The following is a 16,479-nucleotide window of genomic DNA, read 5'->3' on the forward strand; positions in this document are numbered from 1 at the left end:
GGAGACGATGTTTGAATCATTCATTATTTAAATTTGGCCTTAGTATCATTATCAGCATTGGCATTAGTATTGGCATTTAATCTATAGATAGGAGCATCAACCTCAGTGTTAATATCTGTCAAACTAATGGTTCTGACAACAATCGACATTCCGGATCCTTTGGATCCAATTCCATCAACCGTCCTAACTCCTGAAGGATTCGCGAAATTCGGCGGAGTCATATCGTCGAAAGAACAACTAACAACAATGAAAAACATACCTGCCAACTATGGTACAGCAACCAAATTATCTCAAGTAACGCCGGTGATCAACAAATTCCCAGACCAGGCGCCGAGCCGGGTATCTGCGACGACGAATTTAAATTTGTTTAGAAGTACATATCCGTACAAATTGATTGAACGCACTGGAGTATATGAAGGAATCTATTTATCAGGCGTGTTAGAGCGCCATAGATTCTCGACGCAGACATTCATCCCGATGGGAATACTTGCCAGCGATATCGCTTATTTGGTCATTGTTGCAGAGACCGCAGACGGTGGGTATAGATAGAGGCTCAATTTGGTTCAGTTAGAGCTGATTCGCAGCTAGATGGTTTGCCAGATCTGGCTACGCTTAAAGCATTCATAGCACGAGGAAACCAAGCAGTTACTTATGGCCCCGGTAATACTATTCTAGTTTCGTCTAAATCCACACTAATGTACAATAGGAACTTGGCACGCGCCCATGGTCTCCTTAAAAGAGGTATGATATCCAATGGCACTATTTACATTCATTATTAACGGCCAGGTTATCGACTTTGCGGTCTTGATCCATGAAAATGGCATATCGGACGAAGACTGTCAAGAGGTATATACTAACCCACGTATTCCGATTTTGTTCAGAACGCAGGCCGAGGAATCTAAATTATAATAAATAACGAGCTCAGATTTAGAGTCAGAGCTAACTATTATCATATGTCATAATAGTCACAGTAACATCGTTTTAGTATAATGATGAATTCACAATTTGGGCTAGGGCCTTGTGGGGAATAAATACACCCGACAAAGTAGATCCCAAAGTAGTTTACTAGTTATTTCCTGTAAATCGTCACCAATTGCAGGCCAATTGAATTGTCGTGAAGTAAGATTGAAAAGCGGGTTTTTCGTTGATTGAGTGGCAATGTCTATTTTGCGTTTTGCAGTTCTCTCTGGAAGAGTTCTCGTTACTCGTGGAGGGTCGAGAGGTATGCATAGTGGGGGTGGGGAATCATCATGACATAGAATGATCCTTAGTTAAATGAGATGATTTATACGAAATCCGTTTTATAGTGATGTTGAGATATTATTTTATTGTTCAAGATACTTACATATAATGAATAGGTATTCACGGCTCAGCACGTCGGAACGCGGCCTCGAACTTTGCAATGCCGGCATTATCACCCACTATGACCGAAGGTGGCATTTCTGCCTGGAAAGTGAAGGAAGGTACGAAAAGCGGACTTAAATAGACGAAATAATTGTTAATATTAACCAATATAGGAGATTCATTTAGTGCAGGCGATGTTCTGATAGAAATCGAAACTGATAAAGCTACCATGGACGTCGAAGCTCCGGATGACGGTATTCTCGTCAAAATCTACGTATGTTTAGTAAATATCGCAGAAGTACTGAATAACTAGATCTAATATCAGATAGAAACCTAATGGCGCGAAAGATGTTCCAGTAGGGACGTCGATTGGTGTCATCGCGGAACCAGGAGATGATTTAGCATCCCTGGAGCTCCCCAAGCCAGTTGATAGTTCTAAAGCATCAGCTGCTCCTTCTTCGGGGAATGAAGAGCCTGAGCCTTCTTCTGTTTCCGCTCCTGTTTCCGCTCCTGTTTCTACAGGGTCTGGCGTGATGCCAGGTCCGGCTTCCACAAATTCTTCTACGCTTGCTACTGGTGTCAAACAAAGCTCACCGGCAATTGGATCCAAAGCTGATCCGGGTCAGGTCCTGTTCCCGTCTGTATTGGCATTATTACAAGCACATAAAATTTCGAAAGAGGAAGCTTTGACAAAGATTTCTCCGTCTGGCCCGAAGGGAAGGCTTACCAAAGGCGATGTCCTTGCATACGTCGGCGCAATCCCGTCCGAATCGGTTGTAAAGCTCTTAAAAGCGATTAAGAGTCGAGAAACTCTTGATCTCTCGAATATAAAGCTTGCTGATCCTGTCAAGCCTATGAAAGAGCAACTTTCAGAGAAGCCGACTGTACCCATACAAGCAAAGCCGGTGATTGATTTTTATGATTTACTCACTTTTAATCCCCCTCAAAGTAAGTATGCCGTCTTGATATTACAATTGGAATTTTTATACTAAATTTGGCAGAAATTTCGAAAACTTTGATCCGACCTGCTCAAGTTGTCGAACAAGTAGCCGTTTCGCCCTCTCTGCTCGGCCCATTATCGAACCAGGCTACCGCTGACCCTGTGCTGGCGCAGTTTAAGCTGTTTCTTAAACAGTGTGCGGAAGAACTTAATGTTGCGGAACCAAGTGCCGCAACTGATGTGTTGTCCACTTCTGTATCCAAGTCGACTCCCAAATTGGAATCAAAGTTGAGTCGAAATGACGAGATTTTCTTGGACTTGGTTAGTTCGCCTAAAAGATTGGCAAAATAAAACTATACTAGATTGTATGTACAAGATATATAAAATTAGAATGCAATATCGCTTTTAATAATGAACTATCTGTCCAAATCTTCTTCGACCATTTCAGGCGGTAGAGGCTTCCCAGCTTTCAGGAGCTTCTTTTTCTCCGCTTTGATGAACTTGCGTCGTTCTTGTTCCATGCGAATGTAATCATCGCCACTCAGACCTTTCTCAGCTTCTGCGACAGATTCTTTTCCAAAAAGGACATCCCACACGCGACCATCGCCCCAAAACCAACCTTGCCGGTCAACAATCCACGGGATTCTTGATCCCTTCTCAAATAAAAACACGAAAAATTGTGAACGACTCGCGGTTCCATATAACCCATCGGCAGTCCAAACTTTGGTTTTCCCCCAATTCTTGCCGCGGTCCAATTGAGAGAGCGGCAGAGTAATCACAGGTGAAGACGTCCGGGGGATCAATGGATAGACGACAAACCGAATGAGTGGTTCTTTGCTCGTAGTCGTCACAGGATAGAAATAAAGTCTACGAATAAGTCGAGTCGGAAACATGAGCGCAGTGACAACGATCAGCGTAGGAACAGCAAATATGGCGAGCGCAGATAGTCCTCTCGCAAGCATAAAAGCAAGATTGTGAACAGTAGGAAGATCGTCGTAGTTTCTAGAAAATATTAGTACAGGAAATTTACTCGAAAGTCATAAGACAAGACATACTCCTTATATATCAGCCAGCTTTCCTCCAAAGCCCAGTCTAGAAACATGATGCCATACACCGTGAACACAAAGGCAAACGAATAGCAGATTATGAACAGCAATCTGTGCGGTTCTGCTTGATACAGCAAAACCTCTGGAACCGGAGACTTTTCTAGTAGCGTCATAAGCTGTCTAAAAGTCAGGTTTTTTGACACTCGCGGTGTTCGAATCAAGTGCAGTTGCAAGGTTGGAAACGATTCTTTGGATAGCGGCCATTGGGGAACTACTCGGTCTGCAAGCGTATCATGACCTTGCTCGACGATTTCGTCGCGGTCAGGAGACATGCGCAGTCGAGCTTCTCGAGGAACTTCGGCTAATGGAGAGTTGGCTGCGACATATGCAGCGTCTAGTTTAGAGTCTTGACCGTCCGGAGTATTAACTGCAGTTTTGAAGCTCGAAGCGAGATTTGTTGTAGATGGCGGAGATGGAGAGGGGGGTGATGATACACTTTTTGGACTTACCTTCGACAACCTTTTATTCTTTCCGTTTCTCGGTTTACTGCTGTAATCTCTCCAATTTTCAAGTCTCAAGATTCCAATACAAGCCTGATTCCATCTCGGAACAGCATTTGACCTGACAGCATTGCTTACCAACAGCAGTCCAGTTGCACGAGAACAAGCAAATGCCGAGCACCTAAGTCGGCAAAACATAATCGGACAATCTCGAATTACTTACTAGGCCGGCCAGCGTTCTGACAAACATCTGAGAATCATATATCGCACTCTATTTTATTGGATTTACGATTTGCCCGTAAAGGATAAGTCACGTGTTTCTGGAAAAGTTTTCCCGAGCTCCATTACTTTCTGCAAAACATACTAATGGTAAACTCTTATTTTTACTATAGTAATTGTATACTTCCGCCGATTCTTGCAATACATAAAATCAACGAATAATACAGACGATCATGGAACGAGATTCTTTGGTACTGCCGTCTACGCAATCTGCAGCCAGTGCTGCAGCAAGCGGACGTGCCTTTCAGCCGGTTCAAGCAATCACATACTTATGTGCAAACTGTTGTGCAGCGAACACTTTGAATCGTAACGATGCTGTCAGATGTCGCGAATGTGGCCATCGTGTGATGTATAAACAGCGAACGCGACGTGTTGTGCAATTTGAAGCACGATAGTTGTCAACCATTGACAGTCGATGGGATTTGAAAATTGAATGTCTGAGCTACTGGATTTTGATTCTTCAGAAGTGGTTCAAGTTATATAACATTATACAAGTTAAGGCGCTACGGTTCATGGGTTATTCATTACATATACATATATTTTTCGCATCTTTACTCAATTTACTCTTCATATTTGTGAATATCAATTTTTCAAAAACTGTTTAATAATCAGCATAATCCACTGGGTATTGGTTATACCTACTTGTATGTGGATTGATTTGCAGATCATTTATATTTTCCATCTCATGAACTCCGGTATTACCTCTAGAGAAATCTTCAGGTAAATAACTGAAGTTCGAGTCCGATAAGTAGCCCATCTTGCCATATGATTCTGGTGCAAGATTTTCCTGCTGATAATAGTCATTCATGGGCGAGTAAAAGTATTCCAAGCCCGATATTGACTCGTAGCTTGCTTGATGGTGCCGACTGGGATTCAATCTTATACCAGGAATAGCAACTTGAGGTTCTGGTGCCGCAACTTGCTCGGATTGAAAATTCTGATAATGAGTATCAGTTCGAGGATTAGAAATACCATTCTGAGTGATGTCATCTGTCTGCTCGTCTTTCTTTGGACCAGAATGAACATCCTCCAAAATATCCAAACTCAATGATTTGCATTTCTCCACAATTGCTTCTATATTAACGTTCAACCCCGGTGTATTAGAGGCGGCAATGGCCATTGCTAAAATTGCAACTGACTGATCCGGAGCCAGTCTCTGTGATACTAACTCAGTAGTTTCGCTCTCTGTGGACTCAAGGCGTGCAGGATTGCGTGGATATGATTGTGCACACAGAGAAAGGTGGTCAAAGTAATTTTTCAGCTGCCGAGGTGTTTTATAAAATACGGATCTTCCATCCGCTTGAATATTCCATGCCTTTGTCATGCTTTCCCAAGTTGAGGACTGAAAGCCAGGCTCCCGCAGAAATTCTGCAAATAGCATCCGCTCTTCACGAGTATAGACCGGAATTACGGCAAACTGACATTTCTGTCGTTTGGCCAAATACCCATGTTTGGATTTTTTTTCTGGGTCGAACGGCAGCAAATTGAACCGGATTCGACTCTCGTCGCTAATCTGTAGATTACTCTCACTCGACTCGTCAGGTAGATACGACAGATGAATCGACGATGATGATGACATAAATATCGTCGATAATGACGGTCGACCTACCTTGGGACCATTTGGCTTGAACTTGTTCTTAGATCCGGGCGGTCGACCAACACGGACGCCGTTTTTGGTGAGTCGAGGGGCTTTTTGAGCTTCGTCCGACAGTCTTGAAGTGCCAATAGCACATGAATCGAGCGTTTGAACTTCTCGAGAGCCCGACATGGCTCCTGAGCTCATTTCCCAGTTGTAGACCTTATTTGGGATCAATTGTAGTCTATCGCAAATCGGCTCTGCAGCAGCAACACCGGATGCGGTTCTTTCGCGTGTGCTTCTCTCGTTGGTCGCTTTTTTCAGTCAAGTATAGTCTGATGAGCCGGCCAGGAATCTTACTCTAAATCCACCGTCATTTTCTATTTCTGCTTTTGACGGCGCATCTGGTCGCTCAATGTTGTCCGGCCCTCCTTTAGCTCGACGTTATTTTGCGGGGAAGTTCAAACCCCTGAAACTGATGTGCTCACGTGATCTATACAAAACACTCAATTCTTTGATTAAGGTGAGGTGTTTGTGGTCATTGGTCCAGACAGGAAAGAGGCCGGCAAAAAAGCATAGAGTAAAATGGATTATCAGAGTGAGAGAGCAACAAAGGGTCAAATCGGATTGAGATAAATTTTTCTTGGTGATACAGTTACAATTCTCCGAGACTTCCAATTTACTGCATTTGAATTGTGTTTGGGTGGACTGATTTGCGTATGTCTGGAACCTGAGCTGTTCAGGTCTGCTTTCTTCTCCCACAGCACTTACCAGACCAGACGACGAGGTAAACAGCGGAGGACGTTTACTGTTCTCGACTGCTACTACTGTAGAAGTAGTAGTTTGACGAGATGAGAGACACTATAGATGGAGATGTTTATATCCGGAATTTGGGTTCATTTATTCGGGCAAATGAGCGTCAGGTTCGTATTTCTACTTGTTTGTCTGTATAACCATTTTTTTTGGCTAACCAGAATTTTGTTCATAGTTGGCAAGAAGAGGTAAACGCGAAGTAGCCGCGTCAAATTTCAGCACAAATCTACATAGCATTAATCTTCCTGTGACTCGTTCTCGAACCGCTCGACTGACGTTGACTCCTCATCATCTGTTTTATCTATTACATCGGTTCCAAGACCTCGGACTCCCAGTAGGACCATTGACGATACGCTTAGAAGTTGTTCAGCCCGTGGGGGAAAATCCTGCAAGCTATGTTTCGTTTTTAAATAAGCCACGAAACACCAATACAGTGGAAACACAATCGACGCGCAGCGTGTCTTCATTCAGAAGCACAATGTCAAACTTTTCGTCCATTTTTTCTTTCAAAGATGAGGAAAAGGAACGGCTGTCACTCGAAGAAGAGCTAAAATATATCTACTCGTCTTTCACGATTCTTCCGGCCCTGAGATTAGCGCCAGATATAAAGGCAAAAGTGATTCAAGGTTTTGAAGATTTCCCGTTTGATCGAGCTGTGCCGTTGATTGTATTCAAAAACCTGACCTCTCTCGAGCTTATTGATCTTGATGTACGCGCATTCTATGGATGGAATGCAATGGCCGAACATATCAAATCACTGAGCATTAAACGCAGTGAGCTTGACGATCCTGTCGAATTAATGGTTGGTCTCGTTCTTGACGACATGGACCGGCGACAGAAGCGAACATCTCCGCCGATCCCCTCCTATACAACCACCGAAGCTACCGATGAATCTGCAGTTGATCAAGAAAGTGCTGCGAACACAACATTGATCCGAGTGATTTCTCATGACTCGCGGCGGCGGCAGTCACTCTCAATTCCTCAACATATGCAATCAGAGGCTCTGCAATCAGTTCGGCGGTCGCGTTCGCTTTCGCGATCAGGGACTGCGCGAGTTCGTTCCGACTCTGCATCTTCGGCAGTGTCAGGGTTATCGTCGTTGACTCGGTATAACACTACTCCACCGGTGTCGCTTGGGGATCTTGACTGGGTGTTCCTGCGGATATTGTCACTGGTAGATTGTGGGATTTCATCGATCACTAATGAGGCTATGATCCCACTAGGCGATACTTTAGTTTCCCTCGATCTATCGCAAAACCAGCTCGTGGCTATCCCAGAAGCATTGTCTTATTTGACGTCACTAATGTCGCTAAACGTTAGTTATAACGCGATTTCATCTGTCCATTCTTTAACGCACCATCCATTACCGGCCATCACCGTTTTAAATCTACGAGGGAACTTGTTAAGCTCGTTGGCTGGTTTGGACAAAATTGTTTCGATCGAGCGACTGGATTTACGCGACAACCAGCTTCGAGATCCCACTGAGCTCGCGCGTCTGACCGGACTACCAAATTTGGGCGAAGTCTGGGTGACTGGGAATCCGTTCGTCAAAACTTACTCTTCAACGTATCGAGTGACAATATTCAATATTTTCCGAAATACGCCGGGATTCACTTCTGATATTTTACTAGATGGAACTTATCCGGGATTGTTGGAGCAGCGCGAATTAAATGATCGCGCTGAAGAAACTATGCCGTCGCCTATTGTTAGTCGATCTCAGCGAGGGCAGGAGACCGATAAGGCGAGTACAGAAGAGACTGATATGGCGGGTGAGGCGAAGAGCGAATTTGATTTTGATCTTTTGCCTTCGTTTACGAGTTTTAATTTTTTCAAGAAACCGGGTAAATCAAGCAAACCGGGCAGAGAGGATGGAAAGAACCAATTTCTGAGCTTTTCGACTACACGATCGAAAAGTAATCTTTCTGATGATTTACGGAAGACAGCAACTGCAAGTAATACCCACAATGAATCCAAGACTACACCACCATCGATCGAAGTTCAAGCACCGCCGGCTATCAAGATTACTTCTTCTGTTGCCCGACCGGTGAAAATCCGACACAACAACAAGCATGCGAAGCGCCGGGTGGTCGATTTAGACGATAGTGGTGACGACCAATTGTCTACGAAAACTGGCAACAGCGCAGTGAGCTCGTTGAAATCTCCGTCGATGTCGCCTCCCCAAGGAATGTCGGAAAGTGAATGGTATGCGAAAGGTGAAGAGTACAGGAGACGCGTAGAGGCACTAAGAAATGATTTTGGAAATGGGTGGCTGAGTGTGTTGAATGAGGAGGTTTAATTTTTGTTTGTTTTTCGATAAGGTGTTTTGCATTTTGGATAGCGGGATGTTAATAGTCACAATCATAATAGTCATATTCGAATAATCCTAAGAATAATCACAATTTGAGTCATATTTTAGTATTTGAAATTCGCATTAGCATAAGCATATATATAGATGGCCGGTACGCCGGTGGAGTCCAGCGAGGCCGATATCGGGCTACGTTTGTTGCTTCGGCAGTTGGGATTTACAGATCCAGTTTCAGAAGCTGTATTATCTAAATGAATATTGTTCTTTGACCTGAAACTAAAATTTTTAATATGATGAAATATTTTGAAACATAATAACAAAAACCAATTATGTAGTTGTGCATATAAAAATAAATTTATACGGAAATGTCAAAATTAGCATAATGTCTCGTTAAATAGGACTAAATTACATATTGGTAGCGTCGGCTAACGGCGGCTATTCAAAATAATCTAAATCGTCCATAAATTCTACAGTTACAAAAAATTAGTCACTTCAGAAAACAATAACAAAGAGATCGTAGCTATAAATAAAGCCACGAAATACAAGAAATGCTGATACTAGATCCAGTTCAATACAAGTCTGATCAGAATGACAAATTCACAGATGGCAGCACCAAAACGAAGTTTTCTCGCGTCCGAGTTAACAATAGAAAGAACAACTAATCCAATTATATTCTCGGATCCGAGACTTGCGAAGGGACATACTGATCATATGCTCACATGTGAATGGAATTCACAAGAAGGCTGGGGTCAGCCGAAGATTACTCCCTACCAACCGCTGTCGTTGGATCCATGTTCGAGTGCACTCCACTACGCGACAGAGTGCTTCGAAGGCATGAAGGCATATAGGAACTGGTCGACTGGCGAAGTTCGTATTTTCCGACCAGAACTTAATGCAGTTCGTTTGAATAAGTCGGCAGCTAGAGTTTCATTGCCTTCATTTGACGAACAAGAGTTTGTCAAAGTGCTGCAGGTCTTGGTAGGTCTTGAAAAACGATGGCTCGCATGTAAACAAGACCTGGAAGCGACTTCTGCCTCCACGCAGGAGGATGAAGGCGACTTCATATATATCCGTCCGTTTCTCATCGGGACCGGCAATACACTAGGCCTGAGCAAGCCTGTGGAAGCGTTGTTCGTCATTGTAACCTCGCGGATGGCTCGATACAATGCGCAACCTCTGAAATTACTGGCATCTTCACCTGCTGAGATGGTTCGTGCCTGGCCGGCTGGATTTGGAAATTCTAAGGTCGGAGCAAACTACGGCCCCTCGATTCAATGGCAGGGTTATGCTGCGCAGCAAGGCTACGACCAAGTTCTTTGGCTCTTTGACGAAGACAAGAAATTTGTCACTGAAGCTGGCGGTGCCAATTTCTTTGTTGTCTGGCGTGCAGGAGACAAGCTTGAACTTGTGACTGCGCCAATGTCGTCCGGAACGGTACTTGAGGGTATCACTCGAAGGAGTATTCTAGAACTGGCCAGAGATCGAATGCCAGAGTTGACTGTCATTGAACGGGAGTTTGGTGTCCAGGAAATCATTGAAGCTGCTCGAGAGAGTAGACTGCTAGAGGCATTTTTATGCGGAACAGCTTATTTTGTTGCGCCGGTTAAAACTATCGGAGTCGATGGACAGGATATTTCTGTTCCATTGCAGTTCGGGAAGAGCGGTGAATACGCTGCGAAAATCAAGCAGTGGCTTATGGAAATAATGTATGGTGACTGCGACCATGAATGGGGGATCAGGGTATATTAATTGTCTTCGCCATGTTTGTTTTTCTTGAGCTTGAGATATTTGTAGCTTTATTCAGTAGTGGTCTCATGACATGGTATCTGAATATATTCGAACTAGCAGTTTAGATTGCCCGGCCATTCGGTCATTTGGCATGCCGGTCTGTCGGACTGCTGGCCAGCCGATCTGCCACTTAGCCAGCCGGCCTCCGATGAGTCCGCAAAGAAGAAGCAGAGAATTATAGGAGAAGTAGCAGCCAATAATTCTTAGGCTTTCCGTAAGAGAACATCAGTCGATATGTAGAATGCAGATTAATGCAGACAGAAGCAGCAACTCTCTAATAAATGAAAGATTTTATATTGTAGTTTAAATGCAGTTACATGCATACGCCGAATGGTCAATGTTGGCCTGGTTTTGGTTTGACTCGGAAGGGGAAGGGGCGTTTCGGTTTGGTTCGGAAATGTGTTTTCGACGAGAGATATTTTATCTGATTACTGACTGCTGAATTCTCGATTCTGGATTCTGAACACTGGTCTCTAGATTCAGCTTGAATTGAAGTAAAACTTAACGATGATTCCATAACCACAGCTACAGCCGTACGGTGCTCTGGGCGGCCGTTTCTCATCTCATCCATATTCGAGCAATCGACTAATCGGGGTCTCGGCTAAAGTCAATACATTGGTAGATTATCAAGGATTCCTGCCTCTGCGCTAATGAGTCTAGTGGGCGACTGCTGGACCTGCCGAGGACCTGCGTGCAAATTATGCGCTTATCCCCTATTATGACCCTCCCCCTTTCTATTAGAGACGCGAATGCAGTCTTACATGTTTATACCTGTACATGAATCTCGTACTTTGCAATGCAATAAAGAATTAATACCAAAACAACTACAGCACATAGCTGAATGAGGCAGGTGCAATCCAATACTGCTGTATATTGATTGAGCTGCAAAGCTTTACTCGCTGCATCAAAATCAACCTACTTCCGTGTTTCGCAGTGCAATAGGAGAACCACACAGACTGCTGAGATACGTCAAGAATATGTCAAAGCCATTGACAATCCCCAGATCCGGTCGTGTGAGATTCATTTTGGACTTTGCAGTACACGTGGGAAAGCCATAAGTGTTCTCGAGGAATCGAGTCTGGCTATTATAAATAATCTCTGAATTCTCTCTGCCTTGGACTATGGAAAGTGAATAGTCATAGACCGTGGTGCTGACTGTTTTTAATTCTCAGGTTGAAATGCTTTCCGTTCGCGATATCTGGTCTTCCTGGATCACTGTGTCCTCGATCTGGTCGAGCTTTACCGGGTTTATTAGCTCCGGACCAGCGTCTACTCTTGTGATAGAGCAGAGTCCGGACAATGTCAACTATACTGGCTTTGCTATTGACGTGTTTTATGGAATTCAGACTTGGTATGATCAGGATACGGGGTTGTATGAAAACATAGGCTGGTGGGATAGCGCGAATGTGATCACCGCGTTTGCAGATTTCTGTTTGCTTGATATGTCTGACGCCGTTGATCTCGGCATTCCCGGAGTCTTGAACAACACGTATTATAATGCACAGGGTTATCACGATTTGTATCTCAATAATGCGTACGATGACGAGGGTTGGTGGGCGATGGCGTGGATACGCGCATACGACGTTACACAGAATCCAGATTATCTATCTATGGCCGAGTCGATCTTTGTCGACATGGAAAATGGTACTGATAGTGTCTGTGGGGGCGGCACCTGGTGGATGAAGGACCGTCAGTACAAGAATGCAATTGCTAATGAGTTGTATCTCGATGTTGCCGCCTCGTTGGCCAACAGAGTCTCTGATCCAGCGGCGAAACAGGACTATTATGATATTGCATACAATCAGTTCTACTGGTTTATCAACAGTGGTATGATCAACGATGAAGGCCTCGTCAATGATGGACTCACTGTCAATGACGACGGATCGTGCACGAATAATGGACAGCCGACCTGGACTTATAACCAGGGAGTTATTCTGGGCGGAGCTGTCGAGCTTGTCCGCGCAGGCGCCAACGCGTCTGAAATTTATCCGCCGGTCATAAGCATTGCCTCGGCCGCCATCAATTTGTTAACCACAGATGGCATTCTCTACGACAGCTGTGAACCTTCCTGCGATTCCAACTCAATATTGTTTAAAGGTAAGTTTTTTTTCTGTTCCTTGTGAAAGTAATAGTAGTACCAACACTGTAATCTTCCTTAGGAATTTTCATGCGCAACTTGATGTATCTCTATAACGCTATTACTGGAGTTTTCTCTCCTGTTGGAGATGAATACTCTTCCGAAAGCGAGACATTCTCGTCGTTCATCTTGTACAACGCCGATACCATTTGGAATAACGACCGGTTCCCGGAGAACAACACTTTTGGCACCGAGTGGGCCGGTCCGCCTGCGAACGCAGACGCGGCAACTACAAATGCTGGACTAGAGACCTTGTTAGCCGCTTTGGACGTCAAAATTCATATTTAAATGCTTGGACGTTGTTGATACCCGTGAATTTGAACTGTAGTCGTGAATTGAATGGCGACATCGAATAATTGAGCTATTGGTTACTAGTGTTACAAAAGCTGTCTTCTCATTTTATATCTTTTCATTATAATTCTGTAGTTTTATAATGTTTTAGCCATTTTCGATCAGCTTTGCCAATAAGCGTAAAACTATAGCCAGCATCTTATCGTGACTATATATCGTCGCGTTCTCGCAATTTTGATTAGCTACTTGATGACGAGAAATTCCTAATTCAATAAGGCGATAACTGTAGGTTATCAGGATATGAAAAATGACTGCGTTCTTTGATATACCAGTACTATCTTACTTGCAATAATATCTTTATTGTGCAAATTCTCTATCAAGAATTCAATTAAAAATTAGACAAATGGAATGCAGACAAAAAAACAAAACAAAAATGTCATGAAGAGTAATTCCTTGACAACGCCAACATTGAAAAAACAAAACACAGAATAAAATCGTAAAAACCTCTAACGTCAAAAAAAGGCAATGTAGCAGAACCTGAATAACGGGGAACAAAAGAAGTAAACACACCTTATATATGCAATTATTGATATAATTTCTTAAAAAGCATCAAAAAGATGTTTGAAATCGTCACAGTAGAAACTATAAAATAGTGGCGAATGAGTTGAAAATCTGAGATCTTAATTCATGCTCGCTTGCCACTTTCTAGAACATCCTCTTCTAGGATCTCATTCTTGAAAAAACGTCGCGCAATGTACAATCCCGCAGCACTTATCCCGGCAGCGCAGAGAAATAAAGTGTCAAACCATCTGTCTACAAATGTGGCTTCCAAAGGCGCACCAAGAGCAGATGAAACAGCAGATGACATGTCCTTAGGCAAATTGCTTCGTAATAGGAGCGACGTAGAAACCGCATAAGTGCCCAAAATCTCGGCAACGAGAAGAGCAAGACTAGCGCGCTCCAAAGCGCGCGGTACAGTTCGAGATATCATGTTGAAAGTTGACAAGACACTGTTGATACTGCACATAAAGATGATTCCAGAAAACAAAAAGCCAATCTGGCGAGACCATGACTGTCGATCCAAATCAGGGTCCCAATACTGTGCCAGTAGTGCAAGAACATGAGTGATCGGATCGGACTGAGAGAAGGAAGTGCTCGCATGTCTGAATGGATTTCGGGTGATTGATGTCGCAGAAATACGATACACACAGTATATAGAAAAGAGGAAATACAATGCTCGGTGAGCTTTTCCTGTCAACGTCTTCGCATTTTCTTGCTCGGTAAATCGCTTAGACAACTCCTTGAGATCTCCATACAAAGAGCTGCGCATGGCATATAAACCCTCTAACTCAAGTCGGGACGAGCTGAACTCACGCTCGTCAGCATCTCCACGGAATGAGCTAAACATTTTTGACATCAGATTGGTGCTTGAGCGCGAAGACGTTTTTTGCTTATCGAGAAGACGCTGCTCAATGCTTTTCAAGCCAGTTTCCTTGTATCGAATGAGTTCATCAGTGGTGTCAATGCCGGTCTTGACGCGGGAAATATCGAGATCTGAAACCTCGCGCGGTTTCGTCGTGAAAGAGGCATATGGGGCACTGACAGCTCCAAAGCCTGAAAGCACCGCCATGGTTGAGACTCCAATAAGTCCAATTCGAGCAAGACATTCTTCCCGAAAAGATAGAGCTGCGTAGGTTAGCATATTTGGCGATGAAGCACAAAGTAGAATACACATACAATTTTGCCAGAAAGAGCCCTCGATGTGCTTAGGAAGAGGAAGGTAGTCACCAATACGGTAAAAGAGATAGAGCCAGCTCACAAAGACCAGACCAGTAAAAAGGAGCTTAAACTTTCTTGCGAGACCTACACCAGACATCATGTAAGTAAAGCGCAGCCAAAAGAAGGATTCAAATAATTACGTACCAGTGGAATCAGCGAACCAATTGAATCCAAGAAGAACGGGGAGAACGACGATGAGCAGGATAAGCAGAAAAGTAGTAGCAACATTCCATGCAATCAAACGTGCACTGCATATAAGTTAGAAAGTGGGATCATAATCACAGAATCGTCCATGAGGAGCAAAAAAAGGCATACCCAGGAGCGACCCAGTCGCTGATTTCGCACAAGACCAATTCAGAAATGACACCGGCAGTTGCAAGACAGAGATCAAACGCCGTGCGAGTCGCAATAGAGGCGGAAGCCGAGGTAAAAAATGGAAACGCCCTATGAGCAAGAACAGCAAAGATACCGAAGGAGAAAATGAAAGGCGAATCGAGAAGAACAGCTCGACCTAGCGAAACGGAAGCTACGGCTTCCGGTGGCGATGCGAGCGATGACGAGGAAAGCAGTGCCATCCTGTAATAGATGAGAAAGGCGGATCCCAGAAGCGCTACGGGGAGCGGGGTGAAAAATGGTAGAATCAGGATGGGCGAGCTGAAATCGTAAGAATTTATGCGAGAAAAGAAGAAGAAGCCGGGCGAAAACCTGGGAAACTGGGCTGTGATGATATTATAGTCTTTTGGTGTGCACTATCGCTGACCGGGACTGTGAAAGTGGTTTTGGACAGGGTGCTGCTTCTTTCCGGCGCAGCCCTGGGAATAAATGTGGAAACATATCGAGAATAAGCAACAAACGAGGAAATGTTTGATGTTTGTACAGGAGAAGCATAAGGTTGCCTGGACTGTGAACAGACCCAACAGACTAGCGGAGACCAACAGATTCAAATTTGAGTGTGCAGCCACTGGTTAAGAGCTGAATGAGATGATTGTGACAGAAGGACGAGGAGGAGGAAGAGAGTGACATGACGGAAATTCGCAGGCTTCTCGCTCGAGATCATATAGGGAAATAGGGATGGTTTTAACGGGAATAGAATGCCCGATAAGCGGACAGTTACAGATGTGGTAATGTAGAATATACCACGAGATATATCCATGTGCATAAAAGTGAACATAAATGTAAAGCAGATGCTTACAATCTAAATTACGGAATATTTTGTCCTAGCGGAACAAAATGTACATCGACTGCAACGGATTATTGAAATGCACGACACCCATTATGGCAAATAATTTATGGAACAACACAAAGAGTGCCCTATAGGCTGCTTTCGCCGGACAAACAATACTAATATTCAATCTTTTATGATTAGATTTATATCCGGTATAAATTATACAATTTTGGATATTTGAAATCAGATAAAACACTCGACCGATGTAACACGTCACGCGTACGCAATGCCCAACAGAGAGCCAGAATAGCACTTGCACCACATATAGTTCAGTGAGCCTCTATCAATACACAGTAGTTCAACATTCAAATAATGTCTGATCAAAACTACTTTTGCGGTAATTTCAAACAAGAACTTTCTTACCTACCAAATAGGCACGCTAGTGATAACTGACTACATCTGCCAAGCTTATTGAAATATCTATCAGTTCTATATTGATACTTGCAAACTTCTCAT

The 16,479-nt window shown here is 43.7% G+C and overlaps 9 protein-coding genes across 9 annotated transcripts; 6 read left to right on the plus strand and 3 right to left on the minus strand.

The window, feature by feature from the left end:
- Window positions 1-39: 39 nt before the first annotated feature.
- Window positions 40-1,099, plus strand: V1516DRAFT_676187 (ureidoglycolate hydrolase). Its single transcript, XM_066922380.1, has 4 exons — window positions 40-535; window positions 589-660; window positions 707-741; window positions 787-1,099. Exons 1-4 carry the CDS (start codon window positions 127-129, stop codon window positions 907-909), a joined length of 639 nt encoding a protein of 212 aa, XP_066776508.1. The 5' UTR covers window positions 40-126; the 3' UTR covers window positions 910-1,099.
- V1516DRAFT_676191 (uncharacterized protein) lies at window positions 1,079-2,700 on the plus strand. The gene is made up of 5 exons (XM_066922381.1): window positions 1,079-1,222; window positions 1,359-1,463; window positions 1,518-1,618; window positions 1,674-2,292; window positions 2,346-2,700. Exons 1-5 carry the CDS (start codon window positions 1,159-1,161, stop codon window positions 2,633-2,635), a joined length of 1,179 nt encoding a protein of 392 aa, XP_066776509.1. The 5' UTR covers window positions 1,079-1,158; the 3' UTR covers window positions 2,636-2,700.
- On the minus strand, window positions 2,701-3,662 carry V1516DRAFT_625391 (uncharacterized protein; the record flags this gene model as incomplete). Its single annotated transcript, XM_066919702.1, has 2 exons — window positions 2,701-3,286; window positions 3,340-3,662. The coding sequence occupies 2 exons, from the start codon at window positions 3,660-3,662 to the stop codon at window positions 2,701-2,703; spliced, it is 909 nt and encodes a 302-aa protein (XP_066776510.1).
- A 620-nt stretch (window positions 3,663-4,282) lies between these two features.
- On the plus strand, window positions 4,283-4,504 carry V1516DRAFT_626305 (uncharacterized protein; the record flags this gene model as incomplete). Its single annotated transcript, XM_066919742.1, has 1 exon — window positions 4,283-4,504. One exon carries the CDS (start codon window positions 4,283-4,285, stop codon window positions 4,502-4,504), a length of 222 nt encoding a protein of 73 aa, XP_066776511.1.
- Window positions 4,505-4,654: 150 nt separating this feature from the next.
- On the minus strand, window positions 4,655-6,094 carry V1516DRAFT_676195 (uncharacterized protein). Its single transcript, XM_066922382.1, has one exon. The coding sequence runs from the start codon at window positions 5,890-5,892 to the stop codon at window positions 4,711-4,713; it is 1,182 nt and encodes a 393-aa protein (XP_066776512.1). The 5' UTR covers window positions 5,893-6,094; the 3' UTR covers window positions 4,655-4,710.
- Window positions 6,095-6,252: 158 nt separating this feature from the next.
- V1516DRAFT_676196 (uncharacterized protein) lies at window positions 6,253-9,091 on the plus strand. Its single transcript, XM_066922383.1, has 2 exons — window positions 6,253-6,608; window positions 6,674-9,091. Exons 1-2 carry the CDS (start codon window positions 6,537-6,539, stop codon window positions 8,792-8,794), a joined length of 2,193 nt encoding a protein of 730 aa, XP_066776513.1. The 5' UTR covers window positions 6,253-6,536; the 3' UTR covers window positions 8,795-9,091.
- Window positions 9,092-9,514: 423 nt separating this feature from the next.
- V1516DRAFT_696095 (aminotransferase) lies at window positions 9,515-10,552 on the plus strand (the record flags this gene model as incomplete). Its single annotated transcript, XM_066924022.1, has 1 exon — window positions 9,515-10,552. One exon carries the CDS (start codon window positions 9,515-9,517, stop codon window positions 10,550-10,552), a length of 1,038 nt encoding a protein of 345 aa, XP_066776514.1.
- A 1,039-nt stretch (window positions 10,553-11,591) lies between these two features.
- On the plus strand, window positions 11,592-13,486 carry V1516DRAFT_386301 (glycoside hydrolase). Its single transcript, XM_066918976.1, has 2 exons — window positions 11,592-12,688; window positions 12,751-13,486. The coding sequence occupies exons 1-2, from the start codon at window positions 11,770-11,772 to the stop codon at window positions 13,014-13,016; spliced, it is 1,185 nt and encodes a 394-aa protein (XP_066776515.1). The 5' UTR covers window positions 11,592-11,769; the 3' UTR covers window positions 13,017-13,486.
- V1516DRAFT_676203 (Abscisic acid G-protein coupled receptor-domain-containing protein) lies at window positions 13,358-15,538 on the minus strand. Its single transcript, XM_066922384.1, has 4 exons — window positions 15,114-15,538; window positions 14,943-15,046; window positions 14,757-14,882; window positions 13,358-14,705 (listed from the first exon to the last, which is right to left on the minus strand). The coding sequence occupies exons 1-4, from the start codon at window positions 15,371-15,373 to the stop codon at window positions 13,705-13,707; spliced, it is 1,491 nt and encodes a 496-aa protein (XP_066776516.1). The 5' UTR covers window positions 15,374-15,538; the 3' UTR covers window positions 13,358-13,704.
- Window positions 15,539-16,479: the final 941 nt, after the last annotated feature.

Source organism: Lipomyces oligophaga, assembly GCF_038497815.1.
Source record: "Lipomyces oligophaga strain CBS 7107 unplaced genomic scaffold V1516scaffold_5, whole genome shotgun sequence".
NCBI lineage: Eukaryota > Fungi > Ascomycota > Lipomycetes > Lipomycetales > Lipomycetaceae > Lipomyces > [Lipomyces] oligophaga.

What these genes read in the sequence shown, in the direction of transcription:
- V1516DRAFT_676187 (XM_066922380.1), top strand. Translation starts at nt 127, where the DNA reads ATGGTTCTGACAACAATCGACATTCCGGATCCTTTGGATCCAATTCCA. An exon ending in AGCAGTTACTTATGGCCCCG is followed by an intron (nt 661 to 706) that starts GTAATACTATTC and finishes AATGTACAATAG; the next exon opens with GAACTTGGCACGCGCCCATG. An exon ending in CCATGGTCTCCTTAAAAGAG is followed by an intron (nt 742 to 786) that starts GTATGATATCCA and finishes ATTAACGGCCAG; the next exon opens with GTTATCGACTTTGCGGTCTT.
- V1516DRAFT_676191 (XM_066922381.1), top strand. Translation starts at nt 1,159, where the DNA reads ATGTCTATTTTGCGTTTTGCAGTTCTCTCTGGAAGAGTTCTCGTTACT. An exon ending in TACTCGTGGAGGGTCGAGAG is followed by an intron (nt 1,223 to 1,358) that starts GTATGCATAGTG and finishes TATAATGAATAG; the next exon opens with GTATTCACGGCTCAGCACGT. An exon ending in TGCCTGGAAAGTGAAGGAAG is followed by an intron (nt 1,464 to 1,517) that starts GTACGAAAAGCG and finishes TAACCAATATAG; the next exon opens with GAGATTCATTTAGTGCAGGC.
- V1516DRAFT_676195 (XM_066922382.1), bottom strand. Translation starts at nt 5,892, where the DNA reads ATGAGCTCAGGAGCCATGTCGGGCTCTCGAGAAGTTCAAACGCTCGAT.
- V1516DRAFT_676196 (XM_066922383.1), top strand. Translation starts at nt 6,537, where the DNA reads ATGAGAGACACTATAGATGGAGATGTTTATATCCGGAATTTGGGTTCA. An exon ending in TTCGGGCAAATGAGCGTCAG is followed by an intron (nt 6,609 to 6,673) that starts GTTCGTATTTCT and finishes TTTTGTTCATAG; the next exon opens with TTGGCAAGAAGAGGTAAACG.
- V1516DRAFT_386301 (XM_066918976.1), top strand. Translation starts at nt 11,770, where the DNA reads ATGCTTTCCGTTCGCGATATCTGGTCTTCCTGGATCACTGTGTCCTCG. An exon ending in CAACTCAATATTGTTTAAAG is followed by an intron (nt 12,689 to 12,750) that starts GTAAGTTTTTTT and finishes AATCTTCCTTAG; the next exon opens with GAATTTTCATGCGCAACTTG.
- V1516DRAFT_676203 (XM_066922384.1), bottom strand. Translation starts at nt 15,373, where the DNA reads ATGGCACTGCTTTCCTCGTCATCGCTCGCATCGCCACCGGAAGCCGTA. An exon ending in TTGGTTCGCTGATTCCACTG is followed by an intron (nt 14,883 to 14,942) that starts GTACGTAATTAT and finishes TGTCTGGTGTAG; the next exon opens with GTCTCGCAAGAAAGTTTAAG. An exon ending in GGGCTCTTTCTGGCAAAATT is followed by an intron (nt 14,706 to 14,756) that starts GTATGTGTATTC and finishes TAACCTACGCAG; the next exon opens with CTCTATCTTTTCGGGAAGAA.